The sequence below is a fragment of the Anolis sagrei genome, chromosome 6 (genome assembly GCF_037176765.1).
Source record: "Anolis sagrei isolate rAnoSag1 chromosome 6, rAnoSag1.mat, whole genome shotgun sequence".
NCBI lineage: Eukaryota > Metazoa > Chordata > Lepidosauria > Squamata > Dactyloidae > Anolis > Anolis sagrei.
Window position 1 is genome coordinate 96,149,258 of NC_090026.1, and position 20,715 is coordinate 96,169,972.

The 20,715-nt window shown below is 37.6% G+C and overlaps 1 protein-coding gene across 1 annotated transcript; it reads right to left on the minus strand.

Moving 5' to 3' along the window:
- Positions 1 to 1,828: 1,828 nt before the first annotated feature.
- Positions 1,829 to 20,447, minus strand: LRRC72 (leucine rich repeat containing 72). The gene is made up of 9 exons (XM_067470573.1): positions 20,403 to 20,447; positions 18,875 to 18,948; positions 17,559 to 17,628; positions 14,989 to 15,070; positions 13,493 to 13,606; positions 7,045 to 7,134; positions 4,732 to 4,890; positions 2,994 to 3,021; positions 1,829 to 2,076 (listed from the first exon to the last, which is right to left on the minus strand). Exons 1-9 carry the CDS (start codon positions 20,445 to 20,447, stop codon positions 1,911 to 1,913), a joined length of 828 nt encoding a protein of 275 aa, XP_067326674.1. The 3' UTR covers positions 1,829 to 1,910.
- Between the last annotated feature and the right edge of the window lie 268 nt (positions 20,448 to 20,715).

Here is a 20,715-nt window from a genome sequence, read left to right on the forward strand (position 1 = left end):
ATTCCATACACTGGGCCATAGCAGTTAAGGTGATGTCAAATGGCATTAGTTCTATAATATGATGAACTCTAAGAGAAGGATCCAGGCCTGTTGTCCAATGTGATACTATGTTTTCAACTGTTAAATCCAATGCAATTATACTAACAGACCTTTATTTTCCCTTCTGGCACCATATTGGATCTAGGCCTTACTTGTTTCAAACTTCATTCTTTCAATAATGTTGTAAGTTGAAGCATCAGCTGCTACTGTTTTTCATTTTTATAATTGAGTTGCTTTCTTTTAAATGCTCATAATTGTTTTAATCAACCTTACAAAATTGCAATTTTGCCATCAGCTATTGGTGCACTGAACCTCAAAACTCTAGACTGACTAAATGAGAATAAAATAAGCTCTTTCTTTTTTCCATCCATATGTGGCATAGCCAATTTCAGTGGCAGTGTTGTCCTTTATGGATTAATTCTGTGACATGGCTTCCCGATTTCCATCTTAAAACATTACTGGGATTTACAAAACACAAAACATTTTGGGACAAAATGATGAATATAGAGAAGAAATTGATAACCAAACTATACAAAAAACTACTGGAATGGATAATGGAAACTGAACAAATTGAGAAATATATGACAAAATAGGCAAGAAATATAAGTCATTCAATAAAGCTAGAACAATGGGAAAAGATCTGGAACTCAAAGTTAAAATATACATATGCCTCCGATCTTAAGGAAAACTGGTATAACCTTATGGTACACCACACCACAGAAATTAGCTAAATACCAACCAAAGATGCATGACAAGTGCTGGAAATGCAGAGAACATTCGGGAACATTCCATCACATGTGGTGGAATTGTAGACATGCTAAATACTCGACATGAACCTGGTATTAAAACCCAAATACTTCCTTCTAGGAATGTTAGATATGGAGATAGGAAAAATAGAGATAGACTATTCTGCTACTTGATGACTGTGGCTAGAATCGTGTATGCGAGGAAATGGAGAATTAAAAAAAACCTCTACTTCAGAAGAATGGATATCTAACTAATAGATATTATGAGTATGGATAAATTAACTCAATTATTATCCAAACAATTAAAGGGACAAGGAAGGAAAAATACAGATTGGTCACTATTATGTAACTATATGAGATTAAAAAAAGATGGAGTTGATAATAAAATCAAAATAATTAGCATAAAAATACTCTACGTGGCAACTAAAAGAAAAGGGGGCAGACAAGACAGGTAATTCAATGGAAAGATGAAAACCACAATGGAAAAGACTGGAAGTTTAAACTTCCAGATTTCCTTAGATAGATAGATAGATAGATAGATAGATAGATAGATACATACATACATACATACATACATACATACATAGAAACATAGATACATAGATACATAGATACATAGATACATAGATAGATCTCTTCTATCTTTATTTTTTCTTTTCTCTCTCTTCATTTAATGCATTTTCTCATCCCAATATGATGTATGTAAAAGACACAATAAAAACCATTTTAAAAATTCAATATTTGTTGTAGTATGCATCAATACCAAGTTTAAAAATGTATCGAATCTTTAGAAAATGCTTTATACTTTAAATCAGTGTTTCTCAAACTCTGCATCAAACTCTGCTCCTCCAGGTGTTTTGGACTTCAGCTCCCAGAAATCCCAGCCAGTTTACCAGCTGTTACGAATTGTGGGAGCTGAAGTCCAAACATCTGGAGGAGCACATTCTGAGAAACACTGCTTTAAAGTCTTTTTCATCTGTGCTGAACTACCTCTTGGAGTGATGACAGGCTCTAAGACAAATTTCAGTCTGAAATGTCATTAATTGAGAGTCATGAGAACATTTAATAAGAGTAAAAGCAAAAGATGGGTTTTTAAAGGGCACGACTTTCAGAGCAAAGATGCTCTTATCGGAATCTGATTGTCAGTTTCTCAGGTCTTTTTTCTGGATGGCTGCCAAGGCGTCTTTCTTCAGAGGTAGGCATTTTCTCCCAGTCCACAGTTGAGAACTCCACTAGAGAGCGTTGCATGGCCCTCACAAGGACAGCGTCTTCTGGATTTTCAAAGGGAATTCTTCAAAAGAGATTATCACCACACATAATTAGCAAAGTACAAGAATTCCCTCCCATACTGCATGTACACTGATATCTAAGAGATTTCTTAACATATGAGACCCAATGCATTACATAATTTTGTGCCATATAGATGATTTTGTACCACAGGTTTGTGAGAAATACAAGGAAAAATCAATAGGAGAAAAGATGGCCTAAATGCCTTTTAAGACTCACTAAACACAGGGGATTCTGGAGTGCTTAAACCTGGCTGTATCACATACTGCTGTCAAGTACTAATGGCTTTCCAAAATGAAAATGTCACTAAAGAATGCCAAGAGAGGGGAAAACGAGGCAAGATAATTTGCTTTGCTCATCAATAATATTCATACCCCAGTCTTTCCCAGTCTAGTAGAGCCAACATAACTGCATCCTCAAAAAAAAAACCCAAAAACAAAAACCCTACTACAGAGCAGCCTTGTAATAAGCAACAATTTGATACTACATAAACCAGGCATATAATGAAATAACCATATCGATTAGGAACATAAAATTTAAAAAGCATATAAACATTCAAGCTGACAAATTTGGGTTTTGTTACAAGAAACAGCCAAACAGCTGTTTGGCTGTTTCTTGTAACAAAACCCAAATTTGTCAGCTTGAATACTGCAAGCTGATAAGAATGAACTGAAATGAAGTTAAGATGGGCAAATGTGTTGGTTTTGCTTTCATCTGTATCCATATTTCATGTTTTTTTTTTGTAATTTTTAACCAAAGCCTGACAAGAATTTATGTATTTGCTTAAGTGATCAAGAATGTTTATCGGACAGTAAATCTGTTAGTTTTTCAGATGCCAGTGTCACTAGATACTTTTATACCTATTGGTTTTAATTCTACTGCTGCAACTGAATGTTAAGAAGATGGTGATCTATTACTTACTTAACCAGGTGATTTCCAAATTCACAACCTAAAAAAAGTTTACAAAAAGGTATTAATGCTTCTATACCACTTTATTCAAGGGAGATATCATAGAAAATAACTAGAATTACTATTACACATAATTAATTTTAAGTAGCAAGAGTTGAAACTGAACAGTTTGGTCTATGAGTCATGTTTTTCTAGGTTTTTCCCCAAGCTATACCTTACTAAGAAAAAACAAAAGTGAACAGTGATGAGAACATTCCAATGAGATCTGTGAGCTTATTCAAAATATCTGTTTGGTCTAATACTTCTTATTAATGTATTTACTGTACTTATACTCCACCCTTCTCACCCTAAAAGGGGGACTCAGAGAGGCTTATAAACTATGGCAATAATTCAATACCAAATTCAGACAGTAACAATACCAGTAAAACACAATATTATAAAACCATAAACACACACACACAGTCTAGCACCAATTGATCTTTGTAAACATTGAACCAATTGTGTTGCTGTTCTTCTGTCATGCTTAATGGGTCATATAAGTTACAAAGGTTCTGTAGGTTTGTTCTTAAGTTGAATTTGTATGTAAGTCAGAACAGAAGTCATATGTAATATCAAGTTATTTTTTTTAAAAAACCCTCATGTTCACCTAAAAAGGGACTTTGAGATAGGAAGGTTTTTATTTATTTTGTGTCAAAAGCATTGCATATAATATTTTATCTAAAATTGATAAAATAATTTATCTAAAACTGATAAAATAAAGGAATTACAAGCTGCTAGATAGTTTTAGATCCAAAATGGACAACAGCGACCACATTGTCTATAACTTTAAAAAATTCTTCCTCTGTGCATGAGGCAGGGCATTTTGGGGATGCATACAGATGCTGAGTTGTTTGTTCTGCTCCATAGTCCCACAAGGTGGAGGATTCTTCTAGGTCAGTGGTTCTCAACCTGGGGGTCCCCAGGTGTTTTGGCCTACAACTCCCAAGAAATCCCAGGCAGTTTACCAGCTGTTAGGATTTCTGGGAGTTGAAGGCCAAAACATCTGGGGACCCACAGCTGGGGAACCACTATTCTAGGTAGTGTCATTTTGCCAGGTTGTCTTTGATCTGCCAACTCTACTTCTGAGTATGTTCAGGGACTTCCAAGTTGCCCATTCTTGGTTTGCCCCTGGAGGAAGACCCTCATGGGGGGCCATCCTGATTTTGCTGCCCACATGGATATTCTTGCTGTTGCTGGAGGAACATTTAGAGGAGTGGTGATTCTCATGAAACTTTTCCTTGATTTAAGTCTACTGGGAGAAGGCTGGTAGCCATACAGTGGATGGCTTTCACGGTGTTCAACCTTATTTCTCTTGTGATTGGCAACTTCCCATCGCACAGCAGGGGGGAGGGGGAGGAATGTCATCTAGCTTTTAGTGTCTATAAACAGGTTTAGGTTTAAGATAGGAAGGTATCTATAGGAGGTATCTCTAGCATATTTCCTAACCATTATTTTCAAAGTCTTAAATACTTCAATATTCAAGATTAGGAAAAGCAAAAAAATATTTCAATTATAGAATGACCCTACAATTTATAAAATAAAAAAATTCTACCTAAATATATAAATTACAGCAAACAATTCAAAAATCTTGAAGTAGACATGTTAAATTAAGAAATTATAGTGGTTTATAGGCATTACAAAAACTATTTTGAGGATAGGAGTGGATGAGAATTACTTGGCTGTATTATTTTCTTAAAGTACAGTTATATACCTGGAGGCAAACGCAACACTTTGGTAGGTGTGAGGCTAAATCTTGGTTTAGGCAGCAGTGGGACATCAACTCTCTTCCCAAATCCTATAGACTGGAGAACAAGAGTCTTCTTGTGGTTGTAAATATGCAGAGCACATTCTCTTTCTTTTGCAGTTACATCTGCAAAATATGTTGCCTTTTAGTTTAGTTTAACCATCTGCTATTAATGCAATTTTGGAAAGGCTCAACCTAATGCCAATTTAAATACACTTGGCTTGTCAGCTAAAATAAGGAGTGAGCAGAGGTTTACTTTGTCTTAAGCATGGAACAGAATAAATACTAAACACAAATTTCCCCATAACATTTAAATCAACTGTGACCCCACAAATTCTTGACTAGAGCCTGAATTAATGAATGGGCTTCATAAACTGAGCTTGAATCCTGATAGTAGACATAATTTGTGGGCAACAATAACTCATGTGTTAAGGGAATAGGCCTGCTACTCATCAAAGACATTGTTGCACCTCTATAGCCATCATTATCACTAGAAGATAGTGCTAACCACAGTGAAACCCAGGGATGATTTCTGTACTTCTAATGACTGTGTATAAGAGCGAATTTCAGCCGATTGCTTGTAAATCAACCAAATAACAAGTAACACCTAATGAAATTCCCTTTTCTACAAAAGCATCAAAGGTGCAAGGCCCCTTTCCAGTTTCAGATATGGCAATCCAAATGCCCTCAAGGGTTCAGAATACCTTTTCTCTAGTATTATTTGCTACATCAGCTACAGCTGCTCCAGGACAGAAATAGACTGGCATGTATGGTATTGGTAGCCTCAAGGTTGGATGCATTTTGACTACTCCCAGTGGGACTTCTGATATTTTTGCTCAGTAGCAAGATCCCTTGCTGTGTTACAAATTGCCTTTTAAATACTCCTGACTTGGCCTGTAATTGATTTGGTTACAGAGAAGGAAAGCAAATTCCTACTGCTACTATGTGGAAAGCTTCATTTCATAGGTTACAAAGTCTAGTCTGAAAAAAACTAGATGGCTTATCTATCCCCAAAGAAAATAAGCAATAAAAGACACTCCAAGGTCTTTGAGCCTAATGAAGTCTGTTTAGCACACTAAAATATGGGAGACTTTCTGCTTAACTTTCATTGGCGTTTTACTTAATTTGTTATGAGGAATTTATAAAACACTCTTCATAAAATTCAACCCAAAGCAGCTCCTGGCTTATGCTGCTGAAACCAAACTGAAGTTGCTGTAACCCAATTTTGTACTGGATTAATCCAATTTACAGCTGCTCCATAAGACTAAGAACCTTTGAATAGATGTTGGGCTGAGAGTTACAGGGTGCAAATGTTGAAATTTAAAACTTTTGCGGAATTCAATATCTAAGGACTAAGACTGGTTCTGTAGTTACCCCAAAAGAGAAGCCAGAGTGTTTTCTGATAGACAAAGTATAGACAGCTAGTTTGGATAGCTATGGCTGAAAACTTGCTTTCAAATTGGATACCCAGCAATACTAGTTGCTAATTTACAACCTAGTCACATCATGAGAACATCTATAAATCTTTAGTGATTTTTGTCATGTCAGGAGTGACCTGAGAAACTGCAAGTTGCTTCTGGTGTGAGAGAATTGGTCATCTGCAAGGACATTGCCCAGGGGACGCCCAACCTTTGGGCCTCCAGGTGTTTTGGATTTCAGCTTCCACAGTTCCTAACAGCTGGTGAGCTGGCTGGAGGCTCAAAGGTTGGGAACCACTGCTATACCTCAAACATAGTTTCAGTAACCCTGAATTGCTTCTTTAACATTCGGACAAAAATCCAGAGCAGGACTAGGTACCTATAGGGGATTTAAGCCCTTGTCAACATCTAATATTTTCTTTGTTCCATTTCTCTGTTTTTATTTTTTACATTTCTCTCTCTCTCTCTTTGTGTGTGTCCATGAATATCTATGAACTGGGGAGAAAACTTCTTGAATTTAATGAAGTGAATCCTATTTCCAAATAGATATGGCATAATAAATGCACATGCTATAATTAATGTGGTTGGCCCTCTGGAAACTGAAAAAGCTAGCGTTTAGATTTTAATTAACTATGCTAGAGATATAAATTCACATCTAAGTGGATTTCATAAAGTAAGTCTAAATACTCTTATAGCAGATAAATGAAATCAAGTATTGGAAAGACATATATTTTCAATATTAAAGCTTCTGACAAAATCAAACTCAAAACAGTAACTTTTCCTGTACATAACGGTTTTAGAATTGCCACAAGAACAGTGTCATTGGAAACATATCTATGAAGAAAAGAAAAAATGCTTCTACCTTTTCTGTCAAGTAGTGTTACTGAAGGAATATGATATATTACATACAGACGGTATCTAGGATCTTGTGACAATGGATTATTAAACAGGTCTGTATCAATTGAAACAAAGAGAACCAAGTTAAAAGCTATACAAACTATACAAACACAATTTTGCAATTTGTATTCAGAAAGTACCACTTCATGAACACTGTGGATCATTATGCAGTGCATGAGAGGGATTAAATAAATGCCTTTTGGTGACACAATGTGTGATGAGTCTTTGAGTTCATGTTTATTCTTTACGATTAACTGGAAGATAAATCTTTGAAACTCTGATCAGAGATGTAATCTGCAACTTCCCTATTACGTGTTGCACTTATGTGTTTCTCCCCTCACATATTATTGCAAACCAACTAGTCTCAGAAATTCTCAAGTATATCTGGCAAATTAAGATTACAGAAATAATCGAACTACAGTGTCTATGTTCCCAGCTGTGAGATTTAGTGATTTTTCAATTCAGTCTGGTCCAATTTGGACAAATATTCAGCTTTGGGTGGGAGGACATCTAAGTTTTGCAAGGGAAATTTCTGATTAATTCAGGAAAAGTTTAATTTCTTTGCCATATTATTACTGATAGTATTTTTTGTAGTAGAGTATATAGAGATATAAGGCTGGACCATGGGTTTTCCAATCTTCAGTGTGTGCAAGCGTGTTGGGGCGGCGGATATAGACAAACATCAGCAATTTTTAAAAAGAAAAAACAGTTCAACAATTTATAAAATTAGAAATCTGCAAAACAATCAGTAAATAAGTTTAATATTGGCTAGAACTTGGAGTATAAAAATAATCAAAGGAGACATTATTAAAAGCCCATTGCTGTGAGCTCTTAATAGCACTTCATATCCTTTTCCCTATGAATGTGTCCTGTTCCCATATAAAGCCATAGAAGTTGGGCATGAGGGCCTTCACTCTACATTTTGTGGTTGCATAGTTTCTTCCATCTATTCTTATATAGTACTTTTTATATTGATTATTAATTTGTTGTTTTATGCCAATTGCAACCATCAACTGCAGATTATAATTCCATTACAAATAAGACAAGTGATCCCCAAATGTTGCATTAAATAAGTGGTTCCCAACCTGTGGGCCACGAGACCTAAAATAAGGTTCACAGCTCTAGATTAGTGAATATGGTTTTCTGTGGGTGAGCAGATGGCGACTACTAGATGGCATATACAGTATTTTGTATCAGAAACTAGAGCTGATGTGGTCTATCCAATGCAATTTTCTCAATCTGCACCCCAAATACCAAACCGAATCTAAAGTTGACCAAAAACTGAATTGTAACCCTTTCGGTACTAATGTTGGAGAGTGGTCCCTGATCAAAAAAAGGTTGAAAACCACTGCCTTAAATATACAGTGGCTGCTGCTCTTAATTGTGGAATACCTTTGCACATGTGGTAGCAACCGTCACTAGGTTTGTGGAGATCTGTCAATTTCATTTTCTTCTTTGTTCAGTTTTTTTAAAAAAAAAATGTCGAGTTCTTTCCATTCCAAATGTGTGATTTATAAATTTGGTAGATTGTTTAAAAATAAAACTTTTTTTTTGCAATCATCTTTCATAACTGGTTTAATTAGATTGGTAGTATCTATATTTTCCTTAGAGCAGCAGGGCTATGTTATACCAGCCTGCCACATAGCTGTGAAATATAAGCTGCCAATTGAAAGTACAATTGAGTACAAATCTATTTGAATACTCAAGAGATTTGAGCCCACTGAGAGTCTTGTTCCTGGATGAATGAATCTGTTATAATAGGTAAAGCATACCTTATCTGGAATTGCAAAAACCAAAATAGTCCATATGTGTTTCTGAGAGTAATACTGTTGCTTTCTGGTGGTTCAGTGTATACTAAATTTCCGATAGTTCAATATACAGTTGCTTAATTTAATAATGGCCAGATCTATATATGAACTATAATGCTGTGAAATATCAATAAAGGTTTAGATAGCAGGTAATTTTGTGAATTCTTTCCTTGTCGAAAAATACAGATTTTTCTAATAAACTGCATTGAAAGAACCACAAGATGGCAGCAGTAGAAAGAACATCACTTTAATAGCAATCGAGTAGATACTAAATAATACCTCCAGGGACAGTGAATATTGATAAATCATGCACACAGAATAAAACTCTGCACATAGTAAAAACAAAAACAAAAACATTTGTCTTCTAAGAAATTAGATATTGTTTTGGGGTAGGCAGGTGGGTAGGTATTTGATTTTTCCATTTAAATATAATGGGGCCAAACAACTGAAATCATAGCAAGTTAGTCATGGACTTCAATACAAACAGCATTTCATATAATCATAAAGTTGAAAGAAACCACAAGGACCATCCAGTCCAACTTCCTGCCACGCAGGAACATACAATGAAGCAATACTGTGCAACTAGGATGTTATGGTGATTTTATTAAGTAACCTCTATTAGCTTTTAGTGCTCAATATCATCTTTTGCTAGCAAGTAAATCGTGGTGAAATTCCTATGGACTGCTATTAACTATCATATATACTTGTGTATAAGTTGATGAAATAAACACGTTTTGGGGGCAAAATTATAGATTTTGGTATGGCCTATGGATAAGTCAAGGATTTTTTTTCATTTAGAGAGGAAAGTACCAATGCTGTCTCAGGGGACCACCCATTCGTAGCCCCATCAACACCATTTCCCCACCTAGTCATTCAAAAAGGGCAGACATTGTATTATGGCAGAGAGAGAAGGGGTCAGTGTTTCCTTTAGGTTCTCCTGGGATGAACTAAGATCTTTGCTTTTGCCACTTGACTCAGAGTAGGGCATGGTTCCTTTTTTAAAATAATAATAATAATAATAATAATAATAATAACAATAATAACAATAATAACAATAACAACAAGGTATAGTACTTACATTGGTCCATGTATAAGTTGCCCCAGGATTGATTTTTGACTAATATTTCTAAACTTATACATGAGTATGTAGGTTAGTCTGGCACGAATGGCAAGTGTAATAACAGCAACTGTAGAAACAATTTGGGTGAAGTGGAAGTAGGGGGAAGGTTATCTTGCTATCTCTGTTCCTGTACAGGCAAGAAGATGACAACTTGTCTGGAATGCACCTTTGCAGCGCCTGATTTCCGAACGATCGAAGAAGGCTGTCTTAGAAAGCCACCCATTCCACACAGGGAAACTCATCCAGCTTATTCCCAGAACACCTTTATCTTCAAGGCACTGCAGAGCTGGGTTTCTCATGAACTAACACCTTCATCTCTGGAGGGAGCTGATTTTGTTTTGCTTTCCCTTCTGCTTTCACTATGCAACCTTGAAAAAAACTGCATGGGACAAATGGACTATCACATTGACTATCATAATCTGGCATTCTCCATTTCTACACACTTTAAAGACATTTTAAAGATGGAGTCCCACAGAGCCCATTAAATGATGCAAGAGTACTTCCTGTGGGATTTGGTTTCTGAAATGTGTAGAAACAGAGGTTTTTGGCGTTGTGGAGCAATCAACTCCAAAGCTTTGCTTAGAAACAACTATAGGTGCTTATTTTAAGGTGGAATGGGAACTGTCAGATTTCTCAGTTTTAGATCATTTTAGTGAAAGTTTGGGCATTCTCGTGGACAGTCTGCTAATGCTCCTTCTGTTTCCATTAGTTGTTTAAAGATAGTGTGGGTCCCATTGAAAGAAGTGCTTTAAAAGGATGCCTTGTGTCTCCTCTAGCATAAAGGAATGAGGGGAAAATGATCCCAGGGAAAATGGTGTCTCGAGAGAGGTGCCTTAACTTTCCTTTAGTGTAAGGGACTTGTGGGTAAATGGACCCATGGAAAGTGGTGTCTCAAAAAGGATGGTTGTTTGAAAAAGCATGCTCGTATCCTTGAAATGGGAGGAGACATTGCCTCCCTGTGTGATGGGAATTAAGCAGATGGTTGAGCTAGAAGCTGGAGGAGGTAATCTTATGTGATGGGGTGAGTAAATTCTCCTTTAAAGATGAAACCCTATGAGACACCACACAAAGAAGATGATTCTTGCTGCTTTCCCCTTAAATGGGATGAGGTCCATAATGTTCTGTAGAATTCCAGTCATTAGAAGCAAGCCAATTGTGCATCCAACACTAGATTAATCTTACACTGGTTGAGGAGGGAGAGCCCTTACACACCAAAACCTGCTCTCAGGCTGTGAAAAAAATGGAAGAGGAGGAAGCTGTGTTGATGCCTCAGTGCCAACTTTGTACTAGATTTAAGTGTATCCCTGGAGACAATCTAAAGCATATTTTATACACAACTGATCCTAATTAGTCTGTACAATTTTTCCTCATCTTATCTATAAAAGAGAAATAGTTCTATACATTTTACAGCTGTCTGCCTATACTGCCTGTGGGCCTAGGTCAATCTGAAGTATAAACAGACAGCATTTGCCTTGTGTGATGTATTTCTTTTTAGTAGAATCCCTGTCTCAACTGATATGTTATACATTTAGAATATATATATATTCCAACTCTTCTAGATGAAGTCTTTCTTGACCAGATAACCAAATATGCAGAAAGAAGAACTATAGTAGTAACAGGGGATTTCAACTACTCTGATATTTGTTGGAAAACAATCTTTGCCTGGAGTACAATGTCCAAGAAATTTCTCAGTTGCCCTGTAGACAATTTTATTGTCCAGAAGGAAGAAGAGGCAACAAGGAGATTAGCTATTCTGGATCTGATCCTAACCAGCACTGAGGATCTGGTCAATGGAGTGGAAGTGGTGGGATCCATAGGTGGGAGTGACCATGTGTTCCTGGAATTTGTGATACAAAGGATCTATTTGCTGTTCCCTAGTCTCTGACCAAAGACACTGAATTGCTTTGAGATGAAGAGTAAGGAAGCCTCTCTCCCCATTCCATGGATAAAACCCAATTGTACTGGCAGCTGAATCTTTCTTCAACATTGACAATGAAATACAAGCTTTTACCACACCTGACAAAGCAATTGCATGTTGTTGTTATAGTTATATTCCACTTTTATTCACAACTGAATGGAAAGCCATGCACAGGTCTCTCCTCCTTCCCAGCATCTACCAACCGAGGCTAATGCCTTACTTTGTCTAATGATATGGCGACCACCATCCCCCAAATATGCAAGAGATAGCTGGACAATTGATAAGAAACCTGAGAAATTGGAAGCTGATTAGGGATCATGGTAAAGTCCAGTTGTGTCCGACTCTGGGCGTTGGTGCTCATCTCCATTCCTAAGCTGAAGAGCTGGCGTTGTCCCTAGACACCTCCAAGGTAATGTGCCTGGCATGACTGCATGGAGCGCTGCTACTTTCCCGCTGGAGCAGTACCTATTGATCTACTCACATTTGTATGTTTTCAAACTGCTAGTTTGGCGGAATCTGGGCCTAACAGTGGGAGCTCTCCCTGCTCCCCGGATTTGAACCGGCGACCTTTCGGACAGCAAGTTCAGCAGCTCAGCGGTTTAACCCACTGAACCACCAGGGGCTCCAGGCATCATAAATGATAATTTAAAAATGAGTGTTAAAACCGCATTTTAAAGCATAACCTGTAATGAAACATCTTAGAGTTAATGTGACTGGCATAGGATCCTTCTGACATTTGCCTTGCTTTCAACTTCAACTTGGCTCCACTTCAGATTCAAGTCATCTTTACATTTCTTGCCATCAAAAATTCAGCCTGCGATCTGCCAGTTGAATGATATTAAACACCTCCACTAATTACTTGACTGAAGCATTAAATTAGTCCCAACTTCTGAAAAGTTTTGAAAGCCTAATATGATGTATGAGTGCATTCCTTTAGGCGAAAAAAATGGGAGAAAAGATTGCTTACACTTTCACTTTCAACAGGTTAACAGTATATAATCCTGTTTCCCTGGAGGCAATTGCATACAGCAAAACTGTGTGGCGCCAGCACTGTCTTGCTTATCTTCATATGAAATTTCAGCGTCTCAGGCATTTTCATCTATACTTTGCTTTGCTGAATATAGCCAGATTTTTTTGTTTGTTTAATTAATGCACTAGTTAAAACGTTTACTGGAATGTTTAATTATATAATCTATTTGCTCAGCAGAAGACACTTCTTAAAAAAAGTTGAATTATTTGTCTCAATCTCCTTCAATGAAATTCATTGAAAGGACATGTGTGTGTTTGCATCTGCCCTCAAGTCGTCTATGGTGACCCAATGAATTCCATAGGAATTTTTCAAGCAAGAACTTCTCAGAAATGGTTTTGCCAGTTCCTTCCTCTGAAATGTAGCCTATTACACCTGGTATTCATTGTCAGCCATCCATCCAAGTACCAACCAGGACTAACCCTGCTTAATTCCCAAGATCCGACAGGATCGGGTGACTTTAGGGCTGCATTTGGGGTATTTAGGCCTGAAAGGGGGAAGTGAATATGTGGAGAATGAGCAAGGAAAATACATTATTACTTAAAGTCTGTAAGCTTCGCATTCTATGTAGCTCTTTCACAGACGTTTCTAGGTCTTTCAGCTGGTTGTTGTGTAGGACCAGGATCTTCAAGGAACGCATATGTTTCAGAGCACCTGAAAATCACAAAAATGATTATATCTCCTGCCTTTTCCATGCTCTTGCAGTTTAGCACTCTTGGATTATGACTGCCATCATCCACAGTCATCAGGACAGTCTATCTGGGGATCATTAGCTCAATCTGCTGCTTCAATTCACTCTGGAATACTGTTAGCAGCCTAGTAGAAAGCAGTATTTCTGAGGAATGCAAAGTATGCTCTTCACCTTATAGCTGTTGAAGCAGATGCTGAACTTTATTGACTGCACAATGACAGTCTAAATATAAGCCTAATCACAACTGCTTATTCAACAATGAATTGCCTTTCAGAAAGGTTGCCATGAAGTACTCCCATGCAGTTTAGGCTTTACTAAGCCAACATCCAGGCTTTGAGGAAACTCCCTAAGGCTACAAGCTAAGTAAGATACTCTGGCCACATAGCAAATCATTGCTAAGAAAATAATGTACAGTGTTCCCTCACTTATCATGGGGGTTCTGTTCCAGAAGCTCCCGTGATAAGTAGAAATCCATGAAATAGGGACGTTCCGCCCACTCGGCAGCAGCCTCCTCCTCCTCCTTGCCACCTCTGCTGCTCCCGGCCTTGGAGGCCCCTTGGGCAACACTGACGGCACTGCCAGGCTGTCAATGGAGCCCAAGGGGCTTCTGAAGCCAGGAGTAGCACAGGCGGGGAGAAGGAGGAGACTGTCGCCTAGTGCACGGAGCCTCCTCCTGCTCACCATTTCTGCTCCTCCGATCTCAGAGGCTCCGGCCTCGGAGGCACCTAGCTCCCCCTCCCCTCCTCCTCCTCTTCCTCCTCTCCCCCTACAGCTGGGGGGGGGAGAGGAAAAAACATGATATGGCGAGTCTCCATAAAGCGAACCACGAAGTGGCAAGGGAACACTGCCTATAAGGTGAGACATGTTTATGCAACCACATTTGAACCATATTTTAAATCTTCCCAACTGAACTGAACCTGTTCATATTGCTAGACCACATAAAGCACTGCCTCTTAAACGGTAGGTCCCAGCCCCAAATGGGATTGCCTTAACTCAATGTTGTGGGCATGAAATATTTGGCAACAGTAAAACAGCCTAGTGTCTTTTTTAGACATCACGTAAATCTGTTAACATGTAGTGCTTCCAGTGAACGCTGCAGAAAACGCTTCTGCTGTACTTCATGAAAAGGGAAAATCAGCCTGTTTAGCAAGCCTTGCAAATGCTAATTAATCATCAGTAAATGTTTGATTTTACACCTGTTTTATGGACCTCTATACGCAGGGTCCCATAAACATTTCTGCAAAAAGCAATAAAGTACCTGTGAATATTCATAGAAATTCTCAGGCTTTCAGCACTTTTGCATTGCCAGAGACCCAATTCAAGAGAGATAATGTTAATGCAGTACCTTCTATAGTTCTGATCTCATTATTGTTAAGGTATAGTTCTGCCATGCATGAGTTGTGCTTCAAGAAAGCCAGGTTCTGAATCTAAAAGGTGAGAAGGTGAATAGTACTATTACATCATTATATTCATGAGAGGGTTCTTCTACAGACTTTGCAAAAGTAAATCAGTGAACAACTGTGGAAGCTTAATGGCCACATTAGCTCCCCCAGAAGACATGAACCCTCCACAAATAATAATAAAAAGAAGATATAAAAGAGTTTTCTACATATTTTAGGCTTGCTGGTCCATGTTAGGAGCTGGAGAGACCTTTTTTAATGACACAAATTGAACTTGATATTTCAGAGGAAGCCTCTTCTGGGCAAAAAAAAAATGCCCTCCTACCCCCCAGAAGGTTGTTGAGGACTCTTGGGGATCACAGAACCAACCCTGGGCCATACTTGACCAACTCTCTAATTCAAATGGTCTTAAAGAGATTTATAACTAAAATAAAATAAAACAACAACAATTTTAAAATGTGTAGCTCTTTTATATTAAATATTTACCTATAGAATAACCCATATTTCCTTTTGTTGTCTTACTGACCAACTTATCTTTGAAAATAGTCTTTAAATCAACATGATTATTGAGATCTGTCCAGTTTTTTTTCCAAGGTAACATTACATGCAGCTCATTCCAAAACAAGGCAGAAAGGTAAAACTAACAGCTGTTCCCTGGTTCTATAATTTAGGAAGTATAAATTTATTCAGTAGCAAAAAAGAAATGGATGGGATGTTGAAACCTTAGGTATTTCATTCAGACGTAGCTCTATCATTAGGAACAGTCAGGCAGATAATTTTGTGCTTTCCAAAAGGTCATTACATTATTATTTCCTTTTTAATGCCAGGAGGGCTGGGCGAAGAGAGGCACCCGTGGGATGTTCTGCTTTAGGCTTCAAAGCATTCTATTGTCTTCCAAATGTTGGTTATCTCCACACATCCAGTCTTCCTCCACTTCTAAGCATTTGTATACTCCATCTTTTAGTGTGTCTTTTTAGTACTGAATTCAACTGAATTATTATCACCAGACCTTTTGCCCTTTCTCCCAACTGCTTTATATCTTTGCTGTGTTCCACAAAAAAATCGCAGGATTTCCATTATGAGCTTTAGTCCAGAAAAGCCTACCGTTTTGTTAGTTTTCAAGGCTGTTAAAGAACTCTTCATTGATTCAATTATACATGTTTCCATAAAGATGTAAGCAAGCATGGGTCACAAAGAAACTAGTATTTAAAATTCACCTGGGGGCCATTTTTAAAACAATATTTATAAAACAGACATGTAGTTTTATGTTCTAGTACTCTGTATCAAAGATATTTCTGTAAACTTTTTAAAGTAGATTTTTACAGACAGTGTTGCACTGTAAAACTATTTGAATTAATTTAAGCTTGCTAGTGTGAAAACTAGAGAAACCTCCACTACATTTAAGAGTTTCTTAGAAGATATCAGCAGGTGTTGCCCATCATGAAACATGGTTACAAGCCTCATCTGCTGAAATGCTTTTCACATAATCATATTTTCAGCCTGGTAACTGTATTTCTGATTTGTGTTTACATGCATTACATACATATTGGTTTACCTGTCTGAAATTATCTCCTCCTCTGAGCCAGCTAGGAGGTTAAGATCGTCTGGAGAGGCCCTGCTCTCAGTCCTGCCTCATCTGGTGCAGTTGGTGGGGGTGAGAGACAGGGCCTTTTCAGTGGTGACTCCCTCCCGAATCACATTAGATCAGACCCCTAATCAAATTAGATCAGGCTTTGCAATAACAATTTTGCTTCTGTCGCACCAGTGATCACTTGTTTCATGTAGCTTTAATTAGTTTATGATTTACAGCAACTCTAACGCAAATCTATCATGGGGCGTTCTGTGATTGAAGCACCATCTACACTGCCTTGTAATCCAGTTTCTAAACCCAGATTATATCTGCCTTGAACAGGATTATATGGCAGTGAAGATTTATAGGATCCAGGTCAAAGCAAATAATCTGGATTCAGAAACCAAATTATATGGCAGTGTAGATCCAACCTGAGAGTGTGTGAACTGCTCAAGATCAGCAGAGTTTCTATGGCTGAGTGGGGAGTCAAACCCTCTAGAGTTGTAATCAAATGTATAAACTTTCAGCACCTATCTCAGACAACATGGCTAGAGTTGTAGTAGTGTTTTCAAGTTCTTGGTAAATTCTATGGCTGCTGGAAAAAAGAGATCTGTCTCGTGGAGCTCCTACCTCAATCTTCATACCTCTGTTCAAGGACTGGGAAAGTGATGTATAACATCTGCAGGTTCTTTGGATCTTGGTGAATCCCCCTCCCCAAAAAACTCTGATGTTTTTGGCCACATTTTGACTTTTAAATACATTTTACAGGCACAGGAAATTTGTAGTCCTCCAGAGGTTGTTGATTTGCAACACATGTTCTTCAGATTAGACTGATGGGAGCTATATTCCACCAAAATCTGGAGGACCACACATCCTATGCACCAATCCAAAATTTATTTAGTCTTGTTTTTTGTCAGAAATATATACAAACATTATTTTTCTTACCTTATTATTGTTTAGCCACAAGTATGTTAGTATCTTGAACTGGGATAAATCAGGAATTTCTTTTAATCCTCTGGAACAAAATGCACGTAACTTCAACTTCTGATACCTACTTATATGTTATGCTATAAAACTTTGCATACAAGCTCTGCCATTAACTCTTTCTCAATATAAGAAAATAACCACCTGAAAATAAATGAATTTTACATACTTTTTTGTTTCCTTGACTCATTTTGGAGAATCTATTGCTGATGGTCCAGTATGGACCATTACATCTTTGTTTAATCAAGACATTAACAAGGCATTTGTCTACAATACAGCTTCTTTATTCTTCTTTTCACTGTATTCTTCTTTTCACTGATCAAATCAGGAACCTTTAAATTACACAGTTACTTTGGGACAAAATTGTAAACAAGATGAACAATTCTTATTTGAAAAGCACATGGTTGTCAGTTAGGTGGGATTTTATCAAATCAGGCTGGATAAGATGCTCCCAGATGACATTTTCTCTATTTTTGCATGTGTTAAGTTATGACTGAGCTCTGGCTAATATAAATCACCAAATAGATTGGCGATACATCATTGACAGCAGTGGGAAGATAACAGGAGTAAAGTACTCACTGTCCTAGCAGGTTCTAGGGTAACTGTATAGGTAGATACATCTACACTGTGGAATTAATGCACTTGACACCACTTTAACTGCCATGGTGAAATGCTATGGAATCATGGGAGTTTTACTTTGGTGAAGCACTAACACTATTTAACAGAAAAGGCTGAAGATCTTCTTAAACTACAACTCCAGTGATTCCAGCACAGTCAAAGTGGTGTCAAACTGCATTAATTCAATGGTGTAGATGAATGCTCTGTGTGCTTGCCTACAATAGGGAAGGTAAACAGGAGCTGCCTCCAGAATCTGCTTTACCAGTTACCTGCAGTTATGTTTTTTTTAAAAAACATAGAGCTCTACATCTGACCATGAACATGGCAATTATAAGAAAAATGGAGAATGGTGAGAGAAGAAATCATCTTATACAGGCATGACTTTTTGCTACGTGTGAATTTTCATTATTCTACACAAAACATTTATTAAATGTTGAAATTTAGGTTATGATTTTAACATGTCTCTAAGAATAACGAAAGAGTGAATCTATACTTTATCTCTCTTTAAGAGACTTTTTTTTTAGGTTTTGAAAGTAATAAAAAGAAATCAGTGTTTTCTCATACTTTAAAGAGTTTCCCAGTTAACCCATACAAACGTGTTAATTTTTAATCTGGGGACAGATTAAACAAGCATTACTCAGTCAAAGCCCTCTACTTACTTTTCCCCAAGGTACAAATCTGTGACTTCTTTCTCTATCTTAAAGCCACACAGGTCCAACTGTTCTTTTATAATCTGAAAACAGATTGTCATGTGTGTCAGATACAAACTATACTTAATGATATTGAACTATAATCAAAGAAAATATAGTCATATATACAAAGGCAGAAGGAAGAAATTGGAGGATCTGTTTCTTTAGCTATTTTTAGAAAAAATTATACCTAAAGCTATTACATGCTCATTCTAACCTTGTTACTTCATTTAGCTTTTTATGGAAAAGAAAGTGAATGTCTTGGGGCTACATTGGCTCCTGGAAGATACGAGGGAAGAATGTAGATACAAGAATTATGATCTAGCTCTTAGCAATTTTTTTGTTTGTTTTCGGGTTGTGCAATTTGAGAATACAGACAAGCTACTTGCAGGAGTGAAATCTAACAATTATTCTCTTCCTCTTCCTGAGTAAATAAGCCAAAGAAAGAGTGAGAGTGACTTGAGTGTTGGAGTATGGATGCATCTATACTCTAGAATTAATGCAGTTGGACACTACTTTAACTGTCATTGCACTATGCTATGGAATCAAGGGAGTTCTGATTTGATGAGCACCAGCATCTTTTCCCAGAGAAGGCTAAAGACCTTGTAAAAATTCCAGGGCATTGAACCATGGCAGTTAAAGTGGCATCAAGTTGCATTAATTCAACAGTGTAGATGCACCTTTAGACTCTAGAGACCAGGGTTTGATTCTCCACTCAGCCACAAAAACCCGCTGGGTGACCTTGGGTAATTCACATACTCTCTCAGCCCCAGAAACCCCCATGATAGGATTGCCTTAGAGTTGGAAACAACTTGGAGACAACAACAAAGGGTAAAAAAATGGACTATAGAGCCCATCGAGAAGATGTAATTCTTTATGTCCTCATGAAGTTGCTAACAAAATCTAAGTTAGACACTATTATCTGATTACCAACGACAAGGTAAGGAAGAGTGGTGGGATCTGAAGATTATATGTCTTGGAAGAGACTATTTATATGGGTCCCTTCCAATGTAATGGTTGGCCCGGCTCTAGGACACTAATGTATTGGTTAATCTGATGGATAGTGGAACTGACACATGGATTGCTCATATGTTTTGATATCATCAGTTATAATATCAATTATATTATAATTAATTATCAGTTATAATATCAATTATCAGTTATAATATCAATCTGGGCTACCTTTCCAAGATGGGCTTAGAAGGCAATGTTACAGTACTCCTCTTTCTGGACATTCTCAGAAAAACATTTTGGAAAATTCCTCTACTACCATGTTATCTTCAGGGTTCTTGAACGGGTGTCTGGACATTTTTAGGATGGATGAGGGCAAATAAGCTAAACTTTACTCCAGATAAACAAGATACAGTATTCCAGAATCCAATTACATTGTAAAAGTGACTTCCTAATCTCATTTTCCTACCTTCCCACTACTAACTCTCAGAAGAAATGAAACACAGAAAGTCAAAGTGAATGAAGACCTTCCCTTGGAGTCCCTCACCTTTTTACTCCTGAGGCGTTCATCTTCACATAACGTAGCAGCCATGTTGGTGCCCTTGATCTATCATCATTAAACCCTGCGGAGATTCCAATCAAAAAATGGGAGGTATAACAAAATGATATCTAGCTTTGTGGTTTGGCAGCTGAGCTGAAGGAGCTATCTGTCAAGACGGAGGCCACGCTTCCTGATGGAATCAGCATGAGGAGCAACGGAAGCACATGTCACTGACAGTTGGGACTTGTCAGTTGGAGAGAGAAGGCTAGCTTGAGAGAGAAGAAGCAGGTGGATTCAGTTTAAACCTACTTTCCTCTCA